The sequence below is a fragment of the Phyllostomus discolor genome, chromosome 13 (assembly GCF_004126475.2).
Source record: "Phyllostomus discolor isolate MPI-MPIP mPhyDis1 chromosome 13, mPhyDis1.pri.v3, whole genome shotgun sequence".
In the NCBI taxonomy this organism is placed as follows: domain Eukaryota; kingdom Metazoa; phylum Chordata; class Mammalia; order Chiroptera; family Phyllostomidae; genus Phyllostomus; species Phyllostomus discolor.
The window spans coordinates 40,785,635-40,799,565 of record NC_040915.2 but is presented as its reverse complement, the minus strand read 5'-3'; the positions used below and the strand labels follow the sequence as shown (position 1 = coordinate 40,799,565).

At 68.0% G+C, this 13,931-nt stretch overlaps 1 protein-coding gene across 3 annotated transcripts in view; it reads right to left on the bottom strand.

Moving 5' to 3' along the window:
* Positions 1-13,570, bottom strand: part of PRKAR1B (protein kinase cAMP-dependent type I regulatory subunit beta) — a 42,573-nt gene extending 29,003 nt beyond the window's left edge. The window contains exons 1-4 of one of the 3 annotated variants that reach the window (XM_036013972.1): positions 13,441-13,570; positions 12,172-12,367; positions 2,513-2,680; positions 2,194-2,285 (exon numbers count right to left, since the gene is read on the bottom strand). In XM_036013972.1, the coding sequence (XP_035869865.1) occupies positions 2,194-2,285; positions 2,513-2,680; positions 12,172-12,348 (437 nt within the window). In that variant the 5' untranslated portion in view covers positions 12,349-12,367; positions 13,441-13,570. Of the gene's footprint in view, positions 1-2,193; positions 2,286-2,512; positions 2,681-12,171; positions 12,368-13,159; positions 13,224-13,243; positions 13,299-13,440 lie in introns of those variants that run through there. The other 2 variants (XM_028528138.2, XM_036013971.1) reach the window with 2 other exon arrangements.
* Between the last annotated feature and the right edge of the window lie 361 nt (positions 13,571-13,931).

The following is a 13,931-nucleotide window of genomic DNA, read 5'->3' as shown; positions in this document are numbered from 1 at the left end:
TCGCCCACTCCCCCTGCTGCCTCTCCCCGCTGCCCACGCCTGTCCTCACGTGGAGCCCGAAGACTCCCGGGGGAACCCTGGCTTTGCCGAGACAGCTGGCGCGGCCTTGAGCCGGGTCCGCCCTCCTCACTTGCACAGGGGAAACCGAGGCTCTGGACCACCCACACAGCCCCGAGAGGGCCTTTGACAGGTGCCACCCAGGCGCCACCCAGGAGCGCAGCCGTCCTGCGAGGGGAGGCACCGTGGGGACGGTGCACAGCCGCCTGCAGCGGGGCCGTGTGAACGTGGTGCCGCCGCCGACTCCCCACGCCAGGCGTCGCCCGGGGAAGCAAGAACGGCCCGGAGCGGAGATGCCGCACGCTCACGGGAAGGAGCGACGTGACCGGCCCGTGGCGACAGATCCACTGTCGTCAGCCTGAATCCAGCGGGAGGGGAGGGGTCGCTGAGCAGGAGGGTGTGCCTGCCGCCCCCCCCCCATGCCCCACCCCTGGCCAGCGTGGGTGAGTCTGCAAAGGAATGTCCTGCTGGGGATGCGGAGGCGGCGGTGGCCTGGGCCCCGGGGGGCCCAACGCCCTGCCCACTCGGAGAGAACAGCCCAGCCCGCGCCCAGACAGACCAGGAGGGCAGCTTGGCCGGCCGCGGCGAGAGACCTGGGAAAGCAGCCCCCCCGGAGGCCGCACGGGAGATGTCACGTGAAGGGTCGCGAGGCAGGCCCCTGCCCGCCGCCTCCGGAGCCGTTTCCTGGACTGCCGGCCCATCTTTTCGGGGGCCGTGGCCAGGAAGAGGCGCCCGCGGGGGTTTCGGATGGAAAGTGAGTTTTCCCGTGTGCACAACAAAGATCTGGCGCACCACACGCTCACATGTGAGAGCTTTCTTTCCACGCCAGCCCACCAGCTGCTTCCTCCACTTCTGGTCCACCTGGCCCTCCGAAAGGACGGCCCGCGTCCCGCAAACGTGAGCCAAGTGGTCTCGCTCAGCGGGCGCGAGGGCCAGGCGGGCCCTCAGCCGAGACTCTCACTGGACCAGCTCGTGCTCGGGGCTGGCCAGGGGTCGAGGAGTTTGCCCTAAACACAGCTGCCCCCAGAGGGAGGGGACCACCGGCTCTCGGGGAAGGGGGCCCGGGCGTCAGCTGCGCATGGAATGGCCATCCAGCCCCCCCACCTCCACTGCAGGCGAGTGCCCAGGACCTCGCGCCCGCAGCAGCAGATTCAAGCGACCGGGAGGCACAGACAACCCCGGCACCACCAACCGACACGTGGACGGGCCCCGTGTGGTCCCCCTGTGCCTCGGAGCGTCCCCCCCCACCCCGGGAACTGGGACACACACAGCACAGGTGGGCCCTGGGGTCGTCCCGCTCGGGGAAAGACGCCGGTCACGACGGTCACACAGGTCACACGCCGTGAGATTCACTCCCGGGAAAACGCCTGAACCAGTAACCCCACAGACACAGAAAAGGGTCGCCGCACACCCAGGGCGTGCACCCCCTCCGTGAGTGGGCTCCACCTGAGGGCCTGGCTGAGCTGGGCCGGTCAGTCCCCACCCCTCCCGAGGGTCAGCCTCGGGGTGGAGTGTGGGAGACCGGCTGTGCGGCCAGCGGCCGCCCACGGGAGCAGGGACCTCCGCCTGAGGGTGGGGGCGTCGGTCTGCAGCAAGGCAGCCGGGAGCCCCGGGGATTAGCCCAGAGCCCAGGGGGAGCAGCCCCGGGCAGTCTGCAGGCAGCTGGCCGTCCCCTCGGGGCCCGGCCACCTTTGGGGTTTGCAGCCACATGGGGGCAGCGCTGCCCAAACGGCACTTGAGAGGGACGTTCGTCTTCAAGAGGAAACAGTCACCACAGGCAAACATCTGAGGACAGACGGAGGGTGGGAGCAGCTGGGCCAGCCCCCGCCCCCCAGGGAGCTCAGAGCAGACACGGTGCAGCCGGGCACCGGAGGTCGCAGGACAGACCGCCCGCGGGGATCTGGGCACAGGAGGTGGCGGGGGCCTTCCCAGGCCAGGCCTACACGTGGGGGCTGCAGGTGCAGCCCCAGGTGGGGGGGCGCCCGGGAGTGCGCTGCCCTTCACACTCAGGAACCGCCTCTGCTCTGCAACACGCGTGCCCCCCAGGCAGGTGGCACCGTGACCCACAGCCGTGACCAGGACCCAAGCGGCCTGGGAGGGGCTGTCGGCCCACCCCGCACGCCCCCAGGCTCCTACCTCCTCTCGTTGTCGTCCAGGTGAGCGAACAGCACGTTCCTGGAGATGGCCTTGGCCAGCGCCGTCATGGTCTTATAGTCCTTGGGGATGACCTGCGGGACGGCGGCAGTCAGGCTTGTGGGCGGCCGCCCCGGGGGCAGCAGTCCAGCCCCGCCCAACTGGGACGGGCCCGAGCCAGGTGCACCTGGGACGCCCCTCCGCCCACGGCCCACGGCCCGGCACCCGTCCCGTCCCTGAGCCTGGCGGGGTCACGGGGCAGCCGTGGGCACAGAGGTGCCGACGACCTGCTGCCCGCCCCCCGGCCCGGGCCCAGGCCCACCTTCCGGACGTAGGACACGGCGTCCTCCTCCGTGTACACCTCGGCGCTCACGCCCCCGCGGCGGCAGCGGGCTTTCACCGCGGGGTTCGGCAGCGTCGGGGAGGCCTCCTCGTCGTGCGAGTCGGACTGGGAGGCTGACTTCTGAGCCGAAATCTGTCTGTTCTCTTCCTGGGGGGCGGGGGGGGGGGGACAGCAGAGCGGGTGAGACCGCGGCCACCTCGGCCAGGCCCGGGGGACCGACCGTGCACCGAGCCAGGGGCCCGGGAGCCGGGGGCAGGGAGCGAGGGAAACCGGGACGCACGGCCCCCACCCCGCTGCCCCCCGCCAGGTGCATCCCCAAGAGGCCAACACGAACATCAAGGCCCAGTTCAGCGTCACATCCAGCGAGCAGCCCTCCGGCCCCTTCCTCCCCCCCCCCCCCCCTGTAAACGTCTTCCCTCCCACCTGTGACCCTCCCCACCCAGGGGTGGAGCCACAGCCACGTCCTCCGGGGAAGTGACGGCCGAATGCGCGGTGGACGAGTGGACGGACAGACCAAGGAGAAGGAAGGACGGAAGGAAGGAACGGAGTCAGGACAGGCGCTGGAGCCCCGGGATGCACAGGGCTCGGAGGTCGCGGCCACCGACCACGAGCCACCATGTCAGCTGCTGGGACTCAGGCTCAGGGCCTCGGGGCTGGGAGCAGGCGCCACGGCTCCGCCACGGCCTCTGGGCCGTCCCCATCCCCCAGGGCAGGGCCCCAGGGCCGGGCTGCTGAGTGGGTCTGGGGCTGAAGGAGCCACAAGCAGGAGCCTTCCCTGAGCAGCTGGGCAGGTGCTGAAGGTTCGCAGACGCGGCCACTTGGAGCCGCAGAGATGGTGCTGTGGGGCGGGGGGCCCACAGTGCCCTGAGACCACCAGAGGCCACCTCCGGGCCTCCTCCTGGGCCAGTGGGCGGCACCTGCCCCGGCCCAGGGACGGGTTTCCGTCTCTGGCAGCAGAGGGTCAGCGCGGGCAGGACGCAGGCGGCTCCACGCGGCCAGGACAGTGACTGTGTGTTTTGGATGGCGTCCCGTCCCCGCCCCTCCTCGGGGATCCAGGGAAACCTGGCTCTCTGCTGGCCCCCTTCCTGCCTCCTGTTCGCAGGCTGATGACCCGTCTGAGCAGTGGGGCGGGGGGTGTGGGGGGGCTTTCCCGGCCCAAGGACTCTCCACAACCACCACGTGGGGACCGCGTGGGCACCGTGTGGGGACCGCGTGATCTCAGGAAGCACGAGGCTGGCGACCGCTCTGGCCCAGGCAGCACGGCCCCAGGGACACCCCCGCGGGCCCCCTGGCCCGTGAATGGCGGTCGCTGCCTCCTGACCCCGTTTTCCCCACACAAGGGGGCGGCACAGACTTCCAGCAAAGGAAGGACATGTGGGGTGGGAGGGGAGGGATCTGGGGTCTGGGGGACGCTGGGGACTGAGTGAGCCCTGGGAGACCCGCCCTGCCCGCCAGGTGAGGACACAGCCGGCCTGTCCCTGCCCCTCTTGGGGCACTCCCAGGGGCAGCCAGCCACGCAGGCTGCGCACCCTGGGGTGGGGGGAGGCCACATCCTCAGGGCGCCCCCCCGCCCCGGGAGGAGGCGTCTGCACAGCCGAAGACCCGGGTCCACGTGGGGTGATGGCCACCAGCCCCGCCTGGGACTCCCCTCCCCTGGCGGCCGCGGGCCCAACAGGAGGGCAGGCCCAGGGGAAACTGAGGCCCAGGGAGGGCAGAGGACGGCGGCTGGCAGGCACACGGCAGGCGCTGGGTGAGCACGCCGAGTGAATGAAACATTTAGGTGGGGATCACCTGCCATCACACACCTAGAGACGCCCGAAGCCCAAATTCCGTTTCTTAAAAAACAGCCTCAGGGACGAGGGGACGGCGCACCAGGACGGGCCTGCTCCGGAACGTTCTCTGCTTGAAAAGGTTGTCACCCGACCACCACCAGCAGGAAGGTGCTTGGATCGGTTTAGAAACATCCGTGGGACGGACCACTGGGCACCATCAGATCGTGGGTTTAACGACGCTCGGCCGTCACGTCGGGGACCGTTCCGTGTGCTCTACACAGCCGGACAGCAGGTCGGGAACCGCGGGCACGAACCGTCAAGGGGACGGAGAGACAAGCCACCGGCTGGCTGAGGGGGCGCCCGCGAGACGCGCCGCGGACGGCAGAGCAGCCCCCGGGGACACGCTCCCCCCCCCCTCAGCGTCACCGGGGAGAGCAGACGCCACCGCACACCTGTCCCGAGGGCCGGGGTCCAGAGCTCGGGGACGCCCGCGGGCGCGGGCACCGGGGCGCGCGCTCCCTCGCTGCCGGTGGGGGTGCGGGCGGGCGGGCGGGCGGGCGGGCGGCCCCTCCGAGGGCGGTCGCCGGCTTCTCACGAAACTGAGCAGACGTTCACCGTGGGACCCACGGACCGCACTCCTCGGCGCTCGCCCACAAGGAGCGAGAGTGCACGTCCCCGCGGGAACCTGTGCACAGGCGCTTCCTTCAGCTTCACCCGCGGCCACGGGAACGGGAGACCCCCCCCCCCGCCCCCCAACGCCCTGCAGCAGGCGGCGGGCAAACAGGCGAGGCCCGGCCGGCGGGGGGCACCCCGCAGCCCTGAAGGAAACGAGCTCTCAGCCGCGACCAGGTCGGGGGACCCCCAGCGCACGTGACCAGCGACGGAAGCAGGGTGACGGGGCCGCGTGACGCCAGGTGCGTGACCTGACGTCCCGGAAGTCGCTGTGAGGATGGCGGACGGATGCGGGGTCGCCAGGGGCCGGGGGCGGGGGCAGGGCGAGGGGGGGGGGGAACGGACGGGGCGCCGGGGGCTCCAGGGCCGGGGACTCCAGGGCCGGGGACTCCAGGGCCGGGGAACTACTCCGTCGGGTCGGCCAGAAAGTCCACGTGGGTTTTCCCACACAACAGGAGGCGCGTTTCTCGTTTCCACCGATAACTTCACTGGCTCGGATTCTTCAAGCATGTCGCCGTCCCCCGTGTGGCAGGAAGCCGATTGTCCTCCCCGAGTGTCTCGGTCTGACCGCTGCCGACGCCAGCTGGGGCGTCTGCCCGGCCCTGGGGCATCCTCCGCGCGCGGGTACAGACCTCCCCAGCGAGGAGCCTCCAGCAGGAAACGTCGCAACCCCCTCTGACACGTCTGCTCCGGCGCCGCACCTTCTCCGCGCACCGCACAAATCTCTTCTTGCACTTCAGCCGCATTTTTAGCTTTCTTGAAATAATAAAACATCATACGCCCAAAATGTTGCATATTTTCTTCCATCTTCAATATTAAAATGGCTGCACAAAACTCACCAATGTTGATGTGTTTTTTTAAAAAATGCACACTGATATCAGCCCTGGCTGGCATAGCTCAGTGAATTGAGCTCGGGCTGGGAACCAAAGTGTCGCAGGTTCGATTCCCAGTCAGGGCACGTGCCTGGGTTGCAGGCCATAACCCCCAGCAACCGCACATTGATGTTTCTCTCTCTCTCTATCTCCCTCTCTTCCCTCTCTAAAAATAAGTAAATTAAATTAAAAACAAAAAACCTTCCAAAAAAATGCACACTGATACAACAGCTGTCACAATACAATTTAACGAAACCGTTTCGCATGAAGTTAAACACAAGTTAAATGCTGCTGGAGCCATCTTACCAACTGTTTGGCCAACCCAACATCCGATACTTTAATGACAGGTGTGTGACACTGTGTACCTGCCCAAACCCACAGAACTGCCCGGTTGCAGCGAGTGAAGCTTGATGTCACCTCGTCAGTCAGTAGCAACGTGTCACCGTTTGTAACCACTGCACCACTTCCAGTCAGGAAGCTGGGGGAAGCGCCATGGGAACTCAACTTGATACTCAAGGTTTCTGGAAACCTGAAACTGCTCTGAAAAGTAAAGTCTGTCAATGTTCTTGGAAAAGCACCACTTAGACCCTGGCTGGCGTGGCTCAGTGGTTTGAGCACCAACCTGAAAACCACAGGGTCGCTGGTTCAATTCCCCGTCAGGGCACGTGCCCGGGTTGTGGGCCAGGTCCCCAGTGGGGGGCGCAGGAGAGGCAACCACACATCGATGTTTCCTTCCTTCTCTTTCTCTCTTCCTTCCCCTCTCTCAAAAAAAAATCGATAAAATCTTTTTTAAAGTATGTTTAAAAATAAATACAAATAAAGATATCACATAGGGTAAAACGTTAAATAGAGCGCAGCACAGGGGATGCTGTCCGTACGCTGAGATGACTACGGAGGGCGCCAGGTGCGTACTGGAGACCCGGGGAATGCTCTGTGAAGCGCACGAGCGTCTGACCGCGACGCTGCACCCCCGAACCTGACACAATCAATGCTGACTGTAGGCCGTGGCTGAAAACTGAAATCTGAGGAGAGTGACACAAGTCAGCGAACGGCACACGGGGAGGACCTGCACGTCGAGCACAACAGACGTTCTTCCTGCATCGGCGGAAGAAACCGGAGGCCCGGTCGCACGGAGGGGCCCGAGGTCTCGGGCTGGAACACTCCCTGCGGCCAAACCGACCGCCCCCCCAGACGGACTCACCCCCCCCTCGGCGTGTCCCGACCGGAACCCCAAGAGCGCTGTCGGCGGGGTCTCTCCGGCCCGGCCCCAGGAGGCAGGGAAAGGGCGACGGGCAGCGGGACTTCGGGAAAGAGCAGAGAGGGCAGACACGGCACCGACCCCGATGCCCACGAGAGGACACGGCCATCAGACGGGGGGGGGGGGGGGGGGGGGGGGGGGGGACACCACCCCGGGGAAACAGCAAGGCCAGACCCGGCCCCGCAGCCCCGTGGCTGGTCGACAGCCGGCGGAGCGCACCCTGATGCGGGGGGGCGGGGGGGGGCCTGCAACACGCAGCCTCAGCGCAGCAGCGCGGGCCGCCCCCACCCCCCGGCACTCGGGGACCGAGACTGCGGCAACCACGCTCTGCAGCGAGGAGACGGCGATTGCGCGCCCCAAACCGGGGAGGGAGCCCGAGTGCCCGTGTGCCGGGGCTCAGGTCTGAGGTGCAGAGAGTCCTCCGCCTCAGCAGGAAGAAGGGAACCTCGGGAGAGGGGACAGACACCTCTGCAAAGACCCGCCAACAGCAAACAAGGACAGGGACAGATGCCGGCCGACCGCGGGGAAATGCGACAGACGCCAGCTGAGACCCCACTGCGGCCGAGCGCCGCCCACCAGGGGGCGCTGCTCTGGGAGGCCCGTCGCTGGGCGGGGTTGCCACTGGGTGACCCTCGGAGGTGGGGCTCACACACACCTGGGCGGTGCGGCCTTGAGCGCCTGGGCCCTACATTCTCACCTGTGCAGGTCAGGCGGTGGGCTCCCTGGGCCCACACGGAGCCCCCTGTCTCCAAGGTCAGTGCGGGCAAAGAAGCAACCTGCCCGCACACTCAAGGTGGGGCTGGTCCCAGTGAAGCGCATCCACGCTGGCGCGTGCACCGCTCCCTGGAGAAATCCCGAAGGACCAGCACTGAGGGGGCTCGGGCGGGGGCGGGGGCGGGGAGAGGTTTCCCTCCCCCTCTGCTCCTGAGTGGCCGGTGCAGGAACTTTGTCCACACAGCACGGCCACTCTTCCCGCTAAAACCCACCCGCCACCCTAACGTCCTGCTTCCCGCTCCACTCCGACCAGGCAGGGCACCGCCCACCTCTGTCCACCACCTCATCGCCCCCCCCGGGCCTCCCCGGGGGCCACCGTGGGCCCGGAAGCTCCGTGCCCCGAGTCGTGGTGGGACAGACAGACGGGTGGACAGACAGAACAATTTGCCCGCCACACCCTCGGGAGTTCAGCAAACCACCCACCCCATTCATGCCTCCGTCCGCCGTCCATGGGCATGTGCCGAACCCCAAAACGGAGCTGCGGACCCTCCTCGGCCTTCGGGATCAGCGACGGGAGAGGCACACGACCGGCTGGCTCCCAGCAGGGCTCCCACAGGCCGTCTGGGGCCCCTGTGGTGTGTCCCCCCTTCCGGAGGCAGGCGCGGTGCGGCTCGTCAGCCTCCCCGAAGACCCGGGAGTCAGCCCTGGATGGCGGGGTCATCCGACCCACGACCAGGGCAAAACCCCCCAACCGCCACCTCGGGGCCCACGTCAACGGCCGGCAGAAAGGGGCCGACGAAGCCGTCTCGGAAGCCACCGCTGGCCGGGACTTGGGGAAATGGTGGGAGTCGGCCACCAGGACACCGTGAGCTCAGGCGCCCGGCCCAGGGCCCGCCCGGGACACCCACACGCAGCCTCTGTTTCCCGTCCAGCCATCTCCTTCTCGAGAAGGCGTCTGCGGAGGAAAAGCCAGCTGAGATCCGTCGCACGGCAACAGAGGGAAAGGGAAGATTACGGGGGTCCGAGGGACGGAGGACCCCCGGCCACAGGATGCCATAAAAATGCCACTAAGTGGGTGGGGAGCGGCATGAATGCCACCGAACTGGACACTTAACGGGGGCCAAAGCGGCGAACCTCGAGTTGTGTTGCCACAATAAAAAGGGGACTGGGAGGAAAAAGCAAACGAAACGCCCATTTTTCTGCTACAATCGCCCACAGCGCTGGGGCGGGGCGGGGGCTGCAACGCAGGACAGCCCCTGTGGGGAGGGCGGCCGAGGGTGTTGTAGGCGGGACCTTTCCCGGCTGCATTGGAAGGCTCGTTGGAAGGACGACAGCATCATCCTTAAGGTCGTGACCCGGGCCATAGCTGCCAGACGCACTCACAGTACTTCACCCCCTTGAGCTCCGTCCGCCTCAGAGGAACTGGCCCGAGATAACGCCCCACTCACCGAGGCCTTTGTGCTGGGCGCCGCGGTCAGCAGGCCAGGGCAGTGCCCGGGCAGCCGGGCCATCTCACTGGTCCGTGGGGCCTCCTCGCACCTTCCTGCCCGAGACTCAGCTTCCGGCCGGGCCCCCACAGCCTTGCGTCCAGCCTCCGGGAGGAAGGAGCGTTTCCTGGCCCCTTATCACAGCACAGCCGGCTGGGGAGGCCCTCCCAGCGGACAGGCGCCCATGGTGTGGGCCCCTCGGGGCCCTTAGGTTTGAGGCTCGCAGGTCCTCTGAGAGACCACGCAAAGTGGACGCGCCCACCGACGCAGCACACGGAGGACTTCAGAGCTCCGCAAAGCCCACCCCCCGCCTCCCCCCCACCCCAGAAGCCTGTGCCCATCAGCTCCCACTGGAGAGAGACAAGAACAGCCTGTGGTCCGACCCCGACGCCCAACGAGGTCAGACGTTCTCTCCAGCTCAGAGGTCACGGCCACGTCACCACTGCCCAGGCCCGGCCCGGTGCCCACGGGCAGTGGCCGCGCTCAGAGTGGGCCTCCCACAGCCCCTGCCCACGCTGGGGAGGCAGTGGCCAGGGTGGGACCGTGGCCCCGGGAGCAGGCCTGGGTGGAGCCCGGGCCTCGGCACCGCAGCACCCGGCGGGTTTGCAGCCGGGTCTCGGCATCGGAATCAAGTTAGTGCGAGGGCGTTGGGGCCCTAACTAATCCAGGGTGACCGTGTCCCTACAAAAGGAACCGCGATGCAGGCAGAGACGGGTGATGTCCCTGGGAGCCCAGGAGGCCCCGGGGGGCCGCAGACCACCAGCCTGGAGGGCCGGGCCTGGGGGAGCCAGCGGCGCCACCGCGACCTCGGCCCGACCTCCAGCCCCGCAGGCGTTTCCGTGGAGGCCCCGGGTCTGTGCGGCCGCCGCCGCAGCCCCAGCACACCCGCCCAGTCGCCACGGCGACCAGGACTTAGACCGCGAGGCCTCGGGTCTTTCCCTCCCAGAGCAGCAGCAGGAAAGGCCCCGTCTGAGGCGAGACTGCAGCCTTCCCCCTCCCCGGGCTGCGCCCGGCCGCCCCACCGCGGTCCTGACCCGCCCCCGGCCGGGACCGGCCGCCTCCCGAGGCGAGCAGGGCCGCTGGCTGCCCAGCCTCGGTCCCCGCCCCGGCCTCTCCCCCAGCCCCAAACCCACAGCCTCCTGGGTCCTGCCCACCTGCACGTCCAAGGCTGAACTCCCAGTTTTTTCCGTCCAACCCTGCCTTGTCTCAGGGGCCCCTTCTTGGCGAGCGGCACCCCATTCCCTTGGGGGCCCAGACCCAACCGCAGGAGCCGTGCCCCAGGCGCCTCTCCTCACCCCGCACCCAGGATCCCCCAAGACCTGCAGCGTCCCCCCAGAGCCACTGAAAATGCCTGGGTGCAGGGCACCCCCCGCCGGGCTGGCCTGGACCTGCCGCAGCCTCGAGCCGGGTGCCCTGCCCTGGATGGCCGGGGAGTTGCAGCCTGTGCAACAAGCCCCTGGCGGGGCCACCCAGGACAAGCCCAGTGAAGTAGCTCCGGTCACAGCCAAGCTGTGGTTTGAGAAGCTCAAGAACAGCCCTGACCAGTGTGGCTCAGTGGGTTGGGCATCGTCCCACAAACCTAAAGGTTGCTGGTTCGATTCCTAGTCAAGGTACATACCTGGGTTATGGGTCAGGTCCCCAGTAGGGGGCGTGCAAGAGGCAACAGATTGATGTTTCTCTTGCACATCGCTACCTCTCTCCTTTTCTTCCCCTCTCTCCAAAAATAAGTAATAAATAAAATCTTTTTAAAAAGAGAGCTAGAAGGTTAAAGACACACCTGCCTGATTTTCCCTCCTTGAACACGCGGGAGCCGGCAGCCCCCCATGCCCTCCCCTCTGTGGCCCTGCCCCCCGGCTGCCGCTCCTCCTAAAGGGGCCCCGATGGGGGGGCCCCTCCCACCAGGAGCACCAGCAGCTCCGTGTCTGGAAGTCCCCGGGGAGCACGCGGAGAAAAAGTGTTCACACGAGTGTGGACGTGGCACCCAGCAGCCCACACGGGCTCTGGGCGGACAGAGCTCGCCACGCCCGTGCCCCCACTCCCCCGAGGTCCGAGAGGGGTGGGCAACAGATACAGCACAGTGATGGCGGGGAGGGGACGACGGGCGAATTTTGTCTCTTCTCTCTATTCCTGCACGTTTACAATTTCCCTTGACAGGCACCCCTCACTCTGAGATGCCTCCCAACAGGTGGCTCTGAAGGGAGGACATCGCTGCGTTCCCCAGGGCCAGACTCCGTCCCCAAGGGGGGCCCTGGGCAAAGGGAAAGGGCCTGGGCCGGCCTCAGGGACTCAGAGGGCTCCCGGCAGCCCTGAGCCCTGCCCCCGTGAGACAGGGACAGGGACAGGGGCAGGGACAGCTAAGTGGTGACAGAAGGGCCGCCAGGAGGAACCTCGGGTGGCCCCGGGGAGCGCAGGGCAGCGAGCCGTGTGAGGGAGGACAGGGCGTGATTCCCCCCCCACCCCCCTCCGCCGAGGACCAGCAGGGCATCTCCCTCCTCAGAAGCGGGGAGCAGGCCTGGTCCTCCCCTCCCCGCCGAACGTCCGAGGGGCATCTCCCAGGAACGCAGGTCAGCAGGGCCCCCCCGCATCACACTCAGCTGGAGCCGTTTCTCCCTACGCAAAGCCACCGGCGTGCGTGCCTGTCCAGGCCCCCTCTGGCCCTGGCGGTGGGACTGTCAGAGGGAGGACCTGTGAGCTCCCCCCACCGAGAGCCGCCCCTCAAACCTGAAGCAGGGGCTGCGAGACTCTCCCTGATGGCCCCTCCTGATGGAGGGGGCCTGTGGCTGGAGACGGAGGGGTCGGCCACAGGTCTGTCCGGGGAAGGGCGGGCAGCAGCGAGGGGCACGGGCGGCGGCGGCCCACTGACCTTCTCCAGCTTCTCGAAGTGCTCCCGCAGGAAGCGCATGGGGCGCTCGGGCTTGGCCACGCACAGGTGCACGATGCAGTCCCTCAGCACCTGCTGCACGCCGTGCCGCTGCACGTACAGCTCGCAGCCCCGCAGGCTCTCGTCCTCCTCCAGCGGCGGGGCCGGCGGCGAGGCCATGGCGCCGGCGCCCTGCGTCCTGCGAGGAAGACACCCCCGGCCTCAGCGCCAGCGGCTGCGGGGCCCCGGCCTGGACGCGCACGCACCTGTGTCCCGGGGCTGGTCGGCGTGGCCAAAAACTGGGGCCAGTGTGACGCGGTCCACTCGCGTCATTCTGTGCTGCCAGAGACCTGGCTGAGTGGTCACCAGAAGGCAGGCCTCTCTTCTGGGGAGACCCCTATGGGGGCCTGGGGGGGGCCCTCTGTTCTGTGCGGGGCTGAGAAGGCCCCGCGTGCAGGGTCGCAGCCGGCAGGCCCACCTGCGTCCACCTCCCCCCTCTGTGGGGACCGCCGTGTGAAAGGTAAACAGAGTCTGCCGGCCGGACCGCTGGGGGCCCCTCCGTGAGATCCTGGGGGCGGGAGGGGGAGGGGGACCTGTCACAGGGCTTGGTCGCGGGGCGGGGGTGCTTATTTGGAAAGGAAAGAGGAAAAGGGAAACAATTGAGACCCCGGCCAAGGGAGGGGCTGCTGGCCGAAGGGAACCTGGAGAACAAAGGCCGTTGCCAGCACCGCGGCTTCAGACCTGGGCGCAGTGACCCGCCCGGAGCGGCCGCGTCCACCGCGGGGACCCAGGCCCGCACCCCTGCCCGGGCCTCCTCGCCACCTCCGCAGCCTCCGCGCTCCCGCCCGAGGCCGCACCTCCTCTCTGCCCAACCTCCCCCCGACCCCACCCCCACCGCCACAGCGGCACCTCCTCCGGGTGCCTCTGAGCCCCTCCCCAGGCTGCACAGACCCCGGTCCAGGCACGGGGCAGGGGCTCCCCAAAGACCCACATTTCCCGGAGCCTCCCAGCCGCCGAGGCTCCCAGCTCCAGACAGTCCGGGTTCTGGCGCACACCCCACCCCAGACCCGCGTACCTGGGTGCGCCGCGCCGGAGCCTGGAGGCGGTTGCGCCGGGATGCCGGGACGCGGGGAGGGCGAGCGGTCCCGCACTGCAGCAGCACCGCCTTCCGCCCGCCGCTCTCGGCGCCAGCTCTCCCCACCCCCAGCACCGGACTCCCGCCACCCCTCCCCGCCCGCACCCGGGTCTGCCTCCCACGCTCCAGCCTTCCACCTTATCTCCTCAAGGACCAGCCTCTTCCTCCCTCCTCGGCGTTCCGGGGGCGCATTACACAGAGCCTGGCTGGACCCACAGATCCGTGGGCAGCCAGCCCAGGACCACCGCCCTGCCCCTCCTCCGAGGCAGACCCTGGGAGTGTGCGCCCTGCCCTGGCCTGCTGCAGCCCTGGAGCCTGGAAGTGACGGGAGGGCAGCCCCCAGTGAGAAGCCCCCGGGACTTCAGGAGACCACGGCTATTCACTGTAGGCCCAGGATATAAAGTTTCCCTCGCAGTTTGCCACAAAATGCCCAAGTCTGCCTTAATGAAGCATCGCCCTGGTGAGGATTTGGGGGACGGGCTCCCCACGGTGGCCACCAAGAAATTGGGTGGCTCAGGTGTGCTCAGAGCAGGTGCTCCCAGCCCCGCAGAGGCCCTCAGAGGACCCAGGTGGGCGGGGCCTGGACCCCAGACCCACAGGCACGGGAGCGCCTGGGGGCGTGGCTTTC